General features: G+C 28.3%; 1 protein-coding gene across 5 annotated transcripts in view; it reads left to right on the forward strand.

The window, feature by feature from the left end:
• LOC111632295 (nuclear speckle splicing regulatory protein 1-like) overlaps positions 1–15,397 on the forward strand; it is a 69,388-nt gene that overhangs the window by 35,474 nt on the left and 18,517 nt on the right. For 2 of the 5 annotated variants that reach the window (XM_023376694.1, XM_023376693.1), the window contains exons 4-6: positions 5,179–5,301; positions 7,493–7,568; positions 10,661–10,703. In XM_023376694.1, the coding sequence (XP_023232462.1) occupies positions 5,179–5,301; positions 7,493–7,552 (183 nt within the window). In that variant the 3' untranslated portion in view covers positions 7,553–7,568; positions 10,661–10,703. Of the gene's footprint in view, positions 1–1,299; positions 3,214–5,178; positions 5,302–7,492; positions 7,569–10,660; positions 10,715–15,397 lie in introns of those variants that run through there. The other 3 variants (XM_023376692.1, XM_023376691.1, XM_023376690.1) reach the window with 3 other exon arrangements.

Here is a 15,397-nt window from a genome sequence, read left to right on the forward strand (position 1 = left end):
AATGTGTTTTACAGGAATTTTTAAATGGTTCCACCTACACAGACTAATGTGGAAGAATAAAAGAACGCACCCATACACCTTCTACCATTTATTTTGTTCTCTTTCCATATCAAGGCATTCAAGTGTTAAGCTGGATGTCTTGATGTGGTCATCAATTTCATGACCAAACCACAGTGATATATACAAAGTTTAGACATGGGCAACAAAATATTGCAAATTGAGTTAATTGATTTTGAACTGTGTTGTTAATTTAATTCAGTAGCATACAATGAGATGAAATGAATGCAACAAAATATGAGGAGGCTGGGAAATTTGTGTTTAAGGACTGTCAATGTTGTATGCAGGTGCATGTTGTATTGAGCCATCAATATATGTATGCTGAAAACAAATTTATGTATATGTTTAATTTATTACTATAGAAATTAATTTTTTAAAATTTTCTATATTTTTTAGGTATGGTTTAATAATACCAAACAAAGTAAAAAGAACTATAGAGAAATCATCAGTATTTGATAATAGTGATGAAGAGGTAAGTTTATTTAATATCTTAAAATTAATTTTTAACAAATTTGAAATAATGTTTATAAATTTTGTTTGAATTTTCTCATTTTTTTCACTTATTTGCTTATTTTTACGTAACTCAACATCTTGTCTGGTACCTGTTACTGGTGCATTCTGTGAATAATAAACAATATTTTTATAAGAAACTCAGCATCACCTTAACACTGGGAGAAATCAACACTAAATACAGAACCTGTTTGGTGAAAAACATTTCTTGACAAACGTTTTCAAATTTTCTAAGATAGTTCTTCCTCAGGCAAAAAATCCAATGGAATGCTTCAGAAAAAATAATAAAAAGATAGAATTGTGGAGATTTAAAACAAAACCGAATGCTCGCATAACGAAACTCGTTGAGATGGGCATGCGCTCTTGTGCATAGATGGAGATATTTAAAGGTTATTGTTTATAAGGGCCTGCCATGATACAGAAAGACTTAATATGGTTGATACAGGTTTTCACATGGTTAGCCTTGTAGATAGCTACGGCTTCTAGCCATTTTAGATGTTCTAGGTGGGGTGCAGCGACAATGACGTCGGACTTGTTGAATCTTACCTCAATGTCGAGATCAGATGCATAGGTATAANGGACTTTCTGAAAGTCAATATGTATAGAGAGATTTGATCACTTATTTAATTTGCAAATTTTTTTACCTTTTTTTGTCTATTTATATTGTATTTATTTTTTGTTGTTTATATATTTATTCAATATTGTGATATATTTCTTATGTCATTAATAGGTATTAAGAGATTTGTTTGTATTTTATTATATGTATTTATTATACAGTTTTAATTAAAGTATTTTATATATTTTTTGTTATTTATTTATTTATTTACTTGTTTATTTAATTTTGTTAATATGAAAATTTTTCACCATTTGCTTTGGCTTAGCTTAGCCTATATGGCTTTTGTGCCAAAAAACCAATACAAAACAAACAAACATATTTGCAGTTTGGATAAGTAGTGTCTTCACATATGACATATGAATGGAGAATGTAAACAGTATGATTGACCTGGACACAAGCAACATCTCACATGTTGGGGTTAATTGTATTTCACTTTGGTCAACCTCAAATAAATGTTGACTAATGAATTTTCACTCTTTCACTTGTTATTAAAACGTGTAAAACTTAATAGTATACATGATCAATATGAAATTGTTCATATATGCAATAGCAACTCGCAACTTGATCTTTCAACAAATTTAAACAATATTAAGAAAAAGGATGTATATAAGTTTATAATTATTTTGTTAACCTTCTATAACTCAAAAACATATATATTAATTATTGTTACAGATTTAGGCAGGGTTTAAGAAAATAGTAAACACGTATTAAAAAATTTTTTTGTTTTTATTTCAAAGCAAAAAATACAAAATTGGGAGTGAAGCTTACAGGCAACACTAAGCAATAATTTTAAAGAAATTCTAATTATGCATGATGGTTTATGAAAGGTGGAAATTCCTGAAGCAGTTTTTATTTTCTGTGTAGCATAGAGCCACGCCACACTTCTCACATACAGTGTGAGTAAATCTCAAGCATTTTGGAAATTTGCAATGGATTTTTTATCAGTACATTGAGGCCAGTGTCCAATCTGGTCTTGATGAACAGCCTGTGGAGTAACATGCTGAGCATGTTTTCTGTTTCTTTGCTAAGATCTCACATTGTAGAGATTGCAGTGTCGAAAAACTAGATTCATTCCACATTTTGCATAGTGTCTCTGCAGCTTGCAGACGGAAATTTGCTGAAGCCATGATGGTCTTTTGAGAAATATTTTTGTATTTGTACACTTTTTTATAAAGCAGCCATGTGTTGGCCATTGTGAGGTCCAAGTAATGATAGAACATGTGCATGTGCCAATATTTGCTTTGTATTGGAATCTGATATATGCCCATAATGCTGTCGATAAGGTCTACGCCTTCCATAAAACGATTATACTTGCCAACTACATTAGGCTGTTTGATGTTTACATATCTTGAGATTTTTTTGTCGTATCTGGAGTTCAGTTTCAGGTTTTTGGCCAGCAAATGTGAAAGCCAAGGTGACAATTTTATTGTCCTTTCATGTGAGTGTTGACACATCGATGCCATTGACACTGGCTACGTATTCTTCTGAATATCCTCATTCTTTCTTCATGATCAACTTCTCCGATGACAGTTTCCAATTGGGAATCTTATTCCTTTTAATAGTACCAAGACTGAGGATTTCTTCTTTGGCTAAATATTCTAGAAGACAGAGAAGTAAAAAAGTTGTCAAAGTACAGCCTAAAATTTTAGTGCCTAGGGATCATGTGTGACAATCTCATTACAACATTGGATGAGGCTCCCAAATCTGGTTCTCCTTGAATAACAATATTCTCTTTGCCTGTTTCAACCTCTGTCTTATAGGCGAACCCAGAAATGCCACTCAAGACATAGATTTTGTACCCCCATTTGTGCAGTTTCATGGAGTTGTATTTTTTCAGCAAATTTCGGGCTTTGGTGGAGCACATTGCTCATCCACAGAAAGGTTCTTTCTTAGTGAAACTTTGCTGAATGTTGCGTTCAAGGCATCAATAACTGGTTGACAGCAACTTTCCTACATCATAAGACAAAGATGGCGGCGAAGAAACAGTATGGTTTAATAATACCAAACAAAGTAAAGAAAACTATAGAGAAATCATCAGTATTTGATAATAGTGATGAAGAGTCTTTATATCCTGAACAAAAAGTAGACAGTTGGAAAAGTAAAGTAAAAAAGAAGGTAAGTTTTTACAATTTAAAATTTTGACAGTGCTTAAAATATTATCATAATAGTAAAATGAAAGTAAAGAAAAATCATAAAACTTGAATAACAGATTTATTCTACTCCTGTTATTTAAATAAGTTAAAATGTTTGAGTGCAAGGAAGACTAAGAAAATAAAAACTGTAAAAATCATTTTAATTTCCATTTCAAAAATAAATAAAACTTTTTCTTTTTTACTAAATAACATAATTTTATCAAAAAAATATCACATGAAGATAATATCATTGTTTTGATCACTTAGAATAGACACAATTCAATATTTTAATGAAATACTGTATATTAATTCAGTTTTTATATAATGGATAGGATATATATAAATATATTAGTGTTGGTTATTTAATTTTGTTTTAAAAATTTTTTAAATATTTATTGTTTTTTTTATTTTAATGTTTTTTAATTGAGATAAAGTGAAGTGCTTAATGACTTTTCTTCATTAATTTAAATTCATTTACTTGATATAATTGTTTAAATTTTTCTTGAAATTGAAAAGCCTCTAGGTTTATCAGAGATTATTTAGTAGATTATTCATTATTGATTTGTCAAGAGACATTTTGTTTTTACAAAAATATGAATATAAGAATTACATTTTTCAAAATAAATTGTAAAAAATGTATTTTATAATTCTTTTACTACTTTATAACTGTTTCAATTACTTTGTTTTGCTAAATTTGAAAATATCACATTTTGCTCTGATTGAAAATATATGATTGTTCTTTACTGGCTTCATTCAATAAGAAAAAACTGCTTGATTTAGATTAAAAATGTTTCATACCAAACAATTTTGGTAATCTCAGCTTATATAGAATGTTTAAAAAATTAAAATTTTTAATTTTAAAAAATAATTTTTAATAACTTTATTAATAAACATTTTATATAATTTAATTTACAAAATGAATATTTATCTTTCTACATTATTTATATTAATTTTTATACATAGTAGTGGAAAAGATCATGTTTGTTCTAATAAAAATAAAAATTTTCCATTTCAATATTATTATTTATAGAACCAATTACATTGAACATTCTTAAAATTGGAGGAACTGTTATAGTAAAAATTTAAGAACGGTTGCATCATTATCTACGTTGGACTCTGTATATTAATAGGTCTCATTATACAGAGGCAAACATAGACAATGATATAATAAAGAATTTAATAAGGCCATAGAGGCAAAAGAATTAATTCTTAAACCTGTTCATCGGACCCTACTAATGTTCAATTGTAGAAGCAAGTTTTTCTTGGACTAATGTTAATATTATATTAATGATAATGTGCTAAATCTTGTCTATTAATGAACATGAATGTTAAAGAGATTGTCTTTTTTTCTGAATGTGTTATTGTATAGATCACAATATATTGTAGATTAATTAATGGTTTTATATTTTAAATTGATATATTATAGTAGTGTTCATTAATTACTGATGATTTAAAACTTTGTATGTCAGTAATTTAAAGTTGTTTTGATTCATGAAATTTATTTATTAGCACTAAAGAAATCTGGCAGTCTAAATTCTATTTTGTATAGTAATTTTGCATGTGATGATAATAATTATTGTTTTGATTTTATGATATGCTTGTTATTGTAATTAGTTTATCTTAACCCAATAATTTTATTTTATGTAACTGAAATTTAACAGAATTATGTAAAATTACTGTACTTAAGTGCATTATGTATATTTTAGGTTTATAATCTAATCTAATAATGTTATAGTTGAATACTATTTTATAAAATGCAAAGTTTAGATTAAGATGTTTTTATGTAAAATAAAATTTAATTATTTAAACTATATAATAAAATAAGTTAATAATTATACTAATGTAATCATTGTATTTTTGCAGACACGTATGGAGATACAGAAAGTATTAAAAGAAGATCCTACTGTTTATGAATATGATAGTATTTATGATGATATGAAAAGGCAAGAAGCAGAAAAAAAAGAAATCATCATTAAGGATAGAAAAGTAATTTTGTTTTTCTAATTATAAAATAATTAAGTAATTTTTAATCTATGAAAGGTGTCCAGAAAATAAATAATTTTTGGTTATAAAAATGGAAATGAAAACAGTAATGATAAGAAAAAAGTTTTAGTAAGTAATCAATATAAGACCAGTTATTTTTCTAAATAGTCACCATTATGTAGAAAAATAACTAGTCTTGTACTGATTACTTATGTGTGCTGTGACAAGTGCTTAAATTATAATTTAAGCATTTGTGATAGCATGACACTAGTTTTTGGATTCCTTCATCATAGACTTTCAGTGCTACTTCTTTCAGCCAGTTAGCCATTAAATGCATAAGATTGCAGATATACAACAAATAGTTTAAGTTGCTAAAATGTTCCAAAGTACAGCATTGTAGATAGGCAACATTTCAGAGATTTCATTATTGTCAGTTTTGTGTGCTAGGAGGCACTTAATTACAGAATATTCTCGTTCATCCTGTTGAAAATTGGGTTTGTAGAAATGTTGATTATTGCCTCATTTTGTTTTGAAGTTCAATTAGTTTATATGAAGTTTTGATGAAAACCAAAATTATTTTCATAATCAGAAAGGTCAGTTTTGTAATGGTTTTATATAGTTTATATAAAAAACAAAATGATTGAGTTGATTTTTCATTTTTTGCAGTATTACAACATTGTGCATATCTAGTAGTTCTTAGCTTTAAAAAATTGAACAATTTGTCCTAGTATAACTTTTCTGTTAGGAGGATACATATACTAATTAATAAACTTAGTTACCATCTTTTAAAGTAGATTAATTATATTATATTACTATTTTAATGTAGCACTTTAAAATGTTTAGTAGATATTTCTAAGAATAGCTTATTTTTCATATGGTGCATACAAAGATATATTATTTTTATGTAAATTGCAGATTACCATGTATATTAATGCAAAATTTGAATTTTTTTAGATTCTTTTTTAAGGTTGAATTTATGGGGTCGACTATACTACTTTTGGTTGGCTGAAATTAAAACTAGAATCCAAAGTACTGAATCAGTTGTAGAAGTCCAACTGATGTCTATATGAATAAAAACAAAAACAAAATGAATTACAGTAATATTACTGATTTGGCATTTCTATAGAAAACAGGCTCCCTAAGTTGGGGTCTGTTTTCTATAGGAACACAAAATTTTAAAATTTGTATTCACATAAAAATAAAATAATCAAGACATTTCTTTAGAAGTAGAGATGTAGAAATTCATTTTTTAATAACACAAGGTATTCTTCCAGCTAGGAAGCAATGTAGTAATTTATCATGCCAATGGGATCAAAGTATGACTTTAAAAGTGATTTAAATTCTAATCAACTTATATATTTTAGATTTGATAGTAAAAGTTGCAGAAAAAAAGCAGTCCATCTTCTGTAACAGTTCTATTAAAAATATGAAACTGGAATTATAGAAATTTTTACATTTAATTTTCATATTTGTTTTCAATGAAAAAAAATGTTGGCAAATAAATGTTGACCTGTTTGCAAAATACTAGGGTCAACTTTTACACAAGGACAGTTAAAAATTCCAGATTTTTTGGCCAAAAATAAGAGGGTCGACTTTTACATGGGATCAACTATTAGTTGGGTATATACATAATTTAATTTACAAAATGAATATTTATCTTTCTACATTATTTATATTAATTTTTATACATAGTAGTGGAAAAGATCATGTTTGTTCTAATAAAAATAAAAATTTTCCATTTCAATATTATTATTTATAGAACCAATTACATTGAACATTCTTAAAATTGGAGGAACTGTTATAGTAAAAATTTAAGAACGGTTGCATCATTATCTACGTTGGACTCTGTATATTAATAGGTCTCATTATACAGAGGCAAACATAGACAATGATATAATAAAGAATTTAATAAGGCCATAGAGGCAAAAGAATTAATTCTTAAACCTGTTCATCGGACCCTACTAATGTTCAATTGTAGAAGCAAGTTTTTCTTGGACTAATGTTAATATTATATTAATGATAATGTGCTAAATCTTGTCTATTAATGAACATGAATGTTAAAGAGATTGTCTTTTTTTCTGAATGTGTTATTGTATAGATCACAATATATTGTAGATTAATTAATGGTTTTATATTTTAAATTGATATATTATAGTAGTGTTCATTAATTACTGATNTTTTCTATATTTTTTAGGTATGGTTTAATAATACCAAACAAAGTAAAAAGAACTATAGAGAAATCATCAGTATTTGATAATAGTGATGAAGAGGTAAGTTTATTTAATATCTTAAAATTAATTTTTAACAAATTTGAAATAATGTTTATAAATTTTGTTTGAATTTTCTCATTTTTTTCACTTATTTGCTTATTTTTACGTAACTCAACATCTTGTCTGGTACCTGTTACTGGTGCATTCTGTGAATAATAAACAATATTTTTATAAGAAACTCAGCATCACCTTAACACTGGGAGAAATCAACACTAAATACAGAACCTGTTTGGTGAAAAACATTTCTTGACAAACGTTTTCAAATTTTCTAAGATAGTTCTTCCTCAGGCAAAAAATCCAATGGAATGCTTCAGAAAAAATAATAAAAAGATAGAATTGTGGAGATTTAAAACAAAACCGAATGCTCGCATAACGAAACTCGTTGAGATGGGCATGCGCTCTTGTGCATAGATGGAGATATTTAAAGGTTATTGTTTATAAGGGCCTGCCATGATACAGAAAGACTTAATATGGTTGATACAGGTTTTCACATGGTTAGCCTTGTAGATAGCTACGGCTTCTAGCCATTTTAGATGTTCTAGGTGGGGTGCAGCGACGATGACGTCGGACTTGTTGAATCTTACCTCAATGTCGAGATCAGATGCATAGGTGGCCAAGTGTGTTAAAAATCTGTATAAAATTAAAAAGAAGTATCAGTTATCTCTTTTATTAACCTCAACACTGAATGATGATTGCTTCAAAACAATTTTTATTTAATTATTTTCTTGTTTAAGACCTGTTAATTAACATCACTTTTTGTTCACTGATACATTCTTGTTCTTAGGTTAGGTTTAGAACAGGAGTCACCAAACTACAGCCTGCAAGGTCAGTTCATTTGGCCTGTTGCTGACTGTGCCTCAAACAAGTTAAAATATAATTATTTATACAGAAATATCATAGGTTGTAGATAAACTTACTATGTAAAAAAATTAAAATAAGTGTAAGTAAAAGCACCAAAATTGGTCCAATCTGACTTTTGCATCTGACAGTAATATAAATTTTAGCTAAATAAGTGAAATAAAAAATTTGGCAACATTTTATGACTGGATATTAGAGCACTTTCTGCTTAAGTACCTGCAATGAAGTTTTTAAGGGCTTCTGCAATGATTATGTTTGTGTACTGGTAAATAAATATGCTGATTGTCTTTATTTATTGTGTATTATTGTGCTATACTGAACAAAATGGTTATATGGCCCGCACTCGTCATTCTCTCAGTTATCTGGCTTGCTGTGAAAAAAGTTTGGTGATCCTTGTTTAGAACATCTACAGAAAAAAAGCCATGCTTCTTTTGCAATCAATATTATCTCAATACCAACCTAAGAGAACATGTTGGCATTGAGGATTTTGAAGAATTACACATCATTTTAATAATAAATGTCATTTTAAGTATGAACGTAATTTACTGAGAACTTGTAATGATATTAAAATAACAAGTAAGAAAATCAACACCTTACATAATTTTTCCAGTGCAAAGAGTTTGTGTAACAAACATTTTTGGTTTATTTTATAAACCTGCTTTCAATTTTATAAATTTCTTTCCTGTTTGGGAATTTTGAATTGTATAATTTCAAATCTGAAGCAGGTTTGTAAAATAAACCAAAAACATTTGTTATACAAACTTTTCTATGCTGGAAAATTATTTAAGGTTTTGATTTTTTCACTAGTTATCCATTCCAATTGTAATTTTGAACTTTATAAAATAACATTATAGTAACATTATTTAATAAGTTTGAATGTAAAATTCAGTCATTTGGAATTTTGCATGGCCTGTAGTTTGGGAGTTTTTTTTAACTCTCTATTAAGAAGGTTTTTTTTCCATGCCCATTATGGATTTGACTAGGCACACAATGAGGTCTCTGGGTGATGAGAAATGAGACCCAATATATCTGAGACAGATAGTCCATGAAAAAGTGTTGGAGTTACTTGAAAAATTTAATTAAATTGTAAAATGTTTTCCACTTGAATTATATTTGAAAATTGGCATTTTTTAAGCCATTTGTTTACTTATTGAGATATTGTCCAGTAGATACATTGTGAACTCTACAGATGTTATAAAAGAATTTCTTGTTTTGTTGTGTTTATATAATTAATTTGTATAAGGAAATGTTACATTTGTTAACAATTTTCAGAACCAGAAAACAAGTGAAGAAATTAACCTGGAATAGAACATTTCAATTTAACTTAGATTGCAAAAAATATTTTAGTTATAATAACAAAATACAATAAAATAACAATTTATTTATAAAATATGAAATTACAGTGACTGACTGACTGAATTATCTTGTTATAAGGAAAATACTCAAGATTTCCAAACTCATTTTTTCTTCTATATCTGTTTTTTCTGATTACTAGGAATTTTACTTAAAATGACTGTAAAACTGGCAATGGATATTCATAAATATTACAGGATTTGTAAGACTTGAATATAATTTCAATAGTTATTTCTGAGAATTTTAAGAGAATACAAAAAAGAAGTAGAAAAGAAATAGGACAACTTGAGATTTTAGTTGTAGTGTTTCAATTTAAGTTAATTATGAATGATGTCACATTTAAGTATTTAACATTTATATTAGTATTTTAAAAGAAATTTAATCACTTTTAAGTTATGAATGAATAAGTGATTTTTTAAAATTTATGATCCATCTTCAAGTCATTTAATATTTAAATAATTTGGCAATACATCATCAAATTCAATTGTAATAAATATAGAAATTAATTATATATAAGATATCATTCCTGTAAAATTAGTATAATTAATTAACAATAAAAATTTTTTTATCTATAATTTTGTAATCGCTGTAGAATACATTACATATAATACATTACTTTGTTAAATAAAATACACACAACACACATATGAAAAAATCTTTTATTAAAACTGTTCAGAAACTTTTAACTAATAATATATTATGTATTATCTATTTATGTTTGAGAATAATAAGTAAATTTATATTAAATTTTATAATATTTATTTTCAATTGTTAAATCACTTTTATAAGTATTGGAATAAATAAATTTGTTTAGTTGTTATCAATTTTAAGATTCATTTCTTGTGTTTTTAATTTTTTTCTTATGTTGTGTTTTAAAATAGTCTTTAGATCCTGAACAAAAAGTAGACAGTTGGAAAAGTAAAGTAAAAAAGAAGGTAAGTTTTTACAATTTAAAAATTTGACAGTGCTTAAAATATTATCATAATAGTAAAATGAAAGTAAAGAAAAATTATAAAACTTGAATAACAGATTTATTCTACTGCTGTTATTTAAATAAGTTAAAATGTTTTTGAGTGCAAGAAAGACTAAGAAAATAAAAACTGTAAAAATCTGGCTTTTCAAGGTACAAGCAACAAGTTGTTTGAGTATAAAAATGGTAATTTCTTTAAAATAGTTGTGTTGCCTATCTGAATTTGATCCCATTATGAAAGAGCACGTTTGTAGAGTGCTTAAAAAAGAAGAGACTAAAGCTCACTATCTCGGAAAAAATATATAAAACGAGATAATAGATCTGCTGCATCAAAATGTAAAATCTCATATTATTGATGAAATAAAAAACTCAAAATATTTTTCCATAATTTTAGACTTTACTCCTGACATTAGTAAGGTAGAGCAAATGACTCTTGTAATCAGATATGTTTCAATCAATAACTTTGGCACTGATTTTGAAATTAAAATTAATGAAAGCTTTTTAGGCTTCTTACCAGTTGAAAGATCCACAGGAAAACAAATGTCTGATATTATAATTGGAGAACTTAATGACTCGGGTTTAAATTTGCAGGATATCAGAGAGCAGGGATACGACAATGGGTCCAATATGAGGGGCGATAAAGCAGGAGTGCAATCTAGAATTAAACAATATAATTTGCGAGCATTCTGTGTACCGAATTAGTAGCCACTCTCTCAATCATGTTGTTAATGATGTGGTAAAAGCATCCTTGGAAGCCGCTAATTTCTTTAACGTGGTTCAAAAAATATATTTATTTTTTTTGGCATCTGCTTTTCGATGGGCAATACTTTTAAAACATGTTCAACGTTTAACTTTGAAATTATTGAGTGACACTAGATGGGAGAGTAGGATAGAGATCTTAAAGCCTTTGAGATTTTATTTGGGAGATGTATACGACGCCTCACTAAGCATTTACAAAAACCAAGAAATTAATAATTTGCACTTGATCTTTTACAAAACTGCAAAATATTTTTTAAGAATCTTCGATCAGATTCGTTCTTCGATGAAACTATTTTTGATGCAAAAGAACTTGCTACTGAAATTGATGTGGAGCCTAATTTTGGATCAACAATAACACGACACCACATTAGAAGAAAAAGGAACTTCTTATACGAAGCACGAGATGAACCCATCAAAGATCCAAAACAAAAATATAAAATAGATTTTTTTATTTTACAATCGATTAAGCACTAAATTCACTAGATGCTAGATTTGAACAACTTAGTAATTATAGCAACTATTTTCAATTATTATATAAAATATACGATTTAAATATCATGTCCAAAGAAATGCTACTAAAACACTGTAAGAATTTAGAACACATTTTAACTGTTGGTGATTTTGTTGACATAAATGGGATAGAATTAGCAGAGGAAATTTCAGCAGTATCTGTGCTTTTGGGCAAAAAAGAAAGCCTAAACAATATACTGAGCTTAATTACAAAGTTAAATTTTTCCCCAAATCTTACTATTGCTTTAAGAATATTGCTAAGGATACCAATAACTGTAGCAAGTGGCGAAAGGAGTTTCTCTAAGTTAAAATTAATTAAGAACTTTTTACATTCTGCTACTACACAAAATCGTCTTAATGGTTTGGCCATGTTGGCAATTGAGCATGAAATTGCTGATCAAGAAATTTAAAAGATGCAATAAAAAAGTTTGCAGAACTGAAAGTAAGAAAAAAGTTTTTAATGATTTAGCGGAGTTATGTTACCTTGTTTTATTTTCAAAATAATGGCATTTTGATTGTTTGTGCAATAATACATTTGTAATAGCATTTAAAGATGCATGTAAAAAATTATATGGTTAAGAGTTTGTGGCTAGGTACAGATATTTCTTAATTCATTTCTACTGTTTTGTACTGCTTGATTATCAATGTTATGTTATATGTTTTTTTCTAAATACAGTAAAACCTGTTTATGGCGACCATCCACGGTTCTTTCAAAAAGTGGTCTTTTAGGCAGGTGGTCGTCCAATACAGGTGGTGCTGTAATAGCGTATTTCCGTACGTATTTTGCGCACTTTTTAACCATTTCTACTAAGCAAAACTCGAGGCAAGCAAAAATAAGCGAATTTTTCAACGATAGAGATATATTGGTATTGTATTTTATTCTTATCTGATTTAATACCAATATTTTAAAGATTAATACAATAGTCTCGTTTTCTAGATTATAATGCTCACTCTCTTTTTTCTGACTTAATTAATTCAACTCGGTTGTTTTCGCTTGCTCCTCTGTAGCGTGTATTACGTCATCGATATACAAGATCGTCGTATCCCTACATCACTTTGGTTTTGGTATTCGTTAGTTTAATCTTATTTTAATTTTAAAAATACTGTATTTTTTTAATATTTTCGTAAGGACAATAAGAAAAATTATTAATTAATAATAAAACGATTTTATTATTTTTTCTCATTATACGATTTCATTACATTCCGCGATTGTTATTGCAGAATCAAAAAAGGAAGGTTGCATGGAAAACTGATTTTTGCATTAATGCGTTTATTGTTTTTTGAATATTTTGCGTGCGAAAATTACTTGGATATTATTTTTCTTAAAATATCGTGGAATTAGGTAGGTTGATAAAGAAACTATTTATCGTACATGTACTGTATAGGAGCTTCAAAATAAATAAATAAATAAGTAAATAAAAATAAATTTTATCAAACGATGAGATCAGCCGATTAATTGTATCCTGTACAATATTTTATACCCTCAAGTAGAGTACTGTAGGTCCACGGTAAAATCAATTTCCTTTTCCCACAGTTAAACTTCGCCGCTAATTGCTGTTGTGATAACTTTAACACGATCTTCTAACGACAGCACTTTGCATTTCTTTCGTTTTTCGACAATTTCAAACAAACTGAAATGAATTTCCTTTGTTGCTAGACTAATTCATTAACACCTGCACCTAATTTCAAGGGTGGGAGAAGTGCCCGAAGTGGGTTCGAACGAGAGTTTAGACTAATTCTTTATATTAGGAGGGTGAAAACGTTGTTGAACAATAGTTTAGACCAGATATATTTGCAGATGGTCGCCTAAGCAGTTTTCACTGTATATGCTTTTATTAAAATTTAAATAAAATGATTTCAGTTACCGCTACATTGGGCCCTGGACCGACGTACACGTTTTCGCGTTTAAAACTTCGGCCTCAACCTCGCTATTAGAACTCGATTTTGTAGTTTAGTTTTCATTAAATTTAATTGCAAAAAAATACGTTCAACTGCTGCATTTGAATGAGGAAGCAATAAAAACATGTATTTACTGCCAAAGTAAAAAATACAGAAATATAGAATAAAAATGAATGTTTTGAAAGGAAAGGTATTAGGATTTCATGAATGGTACTAGGAAAATGGTGTTGGGTGTCTTGGTACTGGGACAAGTAAAAAGGTATTAGATTAGTACAAAAGTACTAGGTAAAACAACACCTGGTACAAAAGTAGCTAACTGCTTGAGCACTTGGCTACTTTTGGGCTACTTTTTAAAAATTATTTGGCTACATGGGCAAAAACATCTGGCAACGCTGATATGAACAAAGGGGAGAAGACGAATAGAATAGAATAGAACGTTTCTACATTGTAAGACAAAGATGGAGGCAAAGAAGCGGTAAGTTTAATATCTTAATTCACTTAGCTAAGTTTAAAAAATCACTTTTTTAATAAAGATTTATGCGTCTTATACGAAATCAGTTATCTTTATACTTCAGTACGTGACAGTGAGCATTAAGCAGAATATTAATAATCAAATAAACTGGTTTTCATAGTATCAATCATCTCGGTTATTGTTATGTCGGTGTCAAAATGGCGGCGCTTCGGTTAGGTTCGTTTTGTTTCCGTTAGATTAACTGCATTTTTATAGACGTTTTTTTTTATTTTGTTGAAGAACTACTGTTAATCAATAAGTAGTGACTAGGGTTTCTTTTTTCGGGATTTCGTTTTCCCGGGATTCTCGCCGTTTATTTCCTACGAGAAAAATCCGGATAATCTCGCATTTCAATAATAATTTACCATGTCAGGTTTTCTTACTTTTATTTATTATACGAAAAGTTGCATCTTGCAGACTTACCTAAGAGAGAAATTTTGAGGTTTTTTGCTGCTTATTATTACCTATGTTTTACATGTCTCTACTTGTTAGTTCATGTAATATCTATGTATTGTGTTTGCGCATCATTGAACAGCAGAGACTTGCTGAAAGTAAATATCACTCATCGCACTTTAGTTTATTTTTTATTTCATCTTTAGAAATAAAATAGTAAAATAGAAAAGGAGCAAGAAAATACAATTTCCTTTTTAGATTTAGAAGTGCATAGATCTCCGGATCTAACTTTTGCGGTGCACCACAAAAACAACAGAGGGCCAGATATTATCCCTGTAACTGCTTTCCAACCCCCAAGCTTCGTTAACTCCGCTATTACTTCGCTTATTCAGAGAGCGCTCCTCATTCCATCCTCCCAGACATTAATTGATGAAGAATTACAAACTATCAAAAGAGCAATGCACAATGCCGGATATTCTAACTCCAAATATCGATATCTCTACAACCGGGTCATAAACAAATTATTTCCAAAATCTTTCCTCTGCAACAAAGAAAGCCTAAAGATAATAAACCCTC

Source organism: Centruroides sculpturatus, unplaced genomic scaffold (genome assembly GCF_000671375.1).
Source record: "Centruroides sculpturatus isolate CEXI.00-Female unplaced genomic scaffold, Cexi_2.0 scaffold543, whole genome shotgun sequence".
NCBI lineage: Eukaryota > Metazoa > Arthropoda > Arachnida > Scorpiones > Buthidae > Centruroides > Centruroides sculpturatus.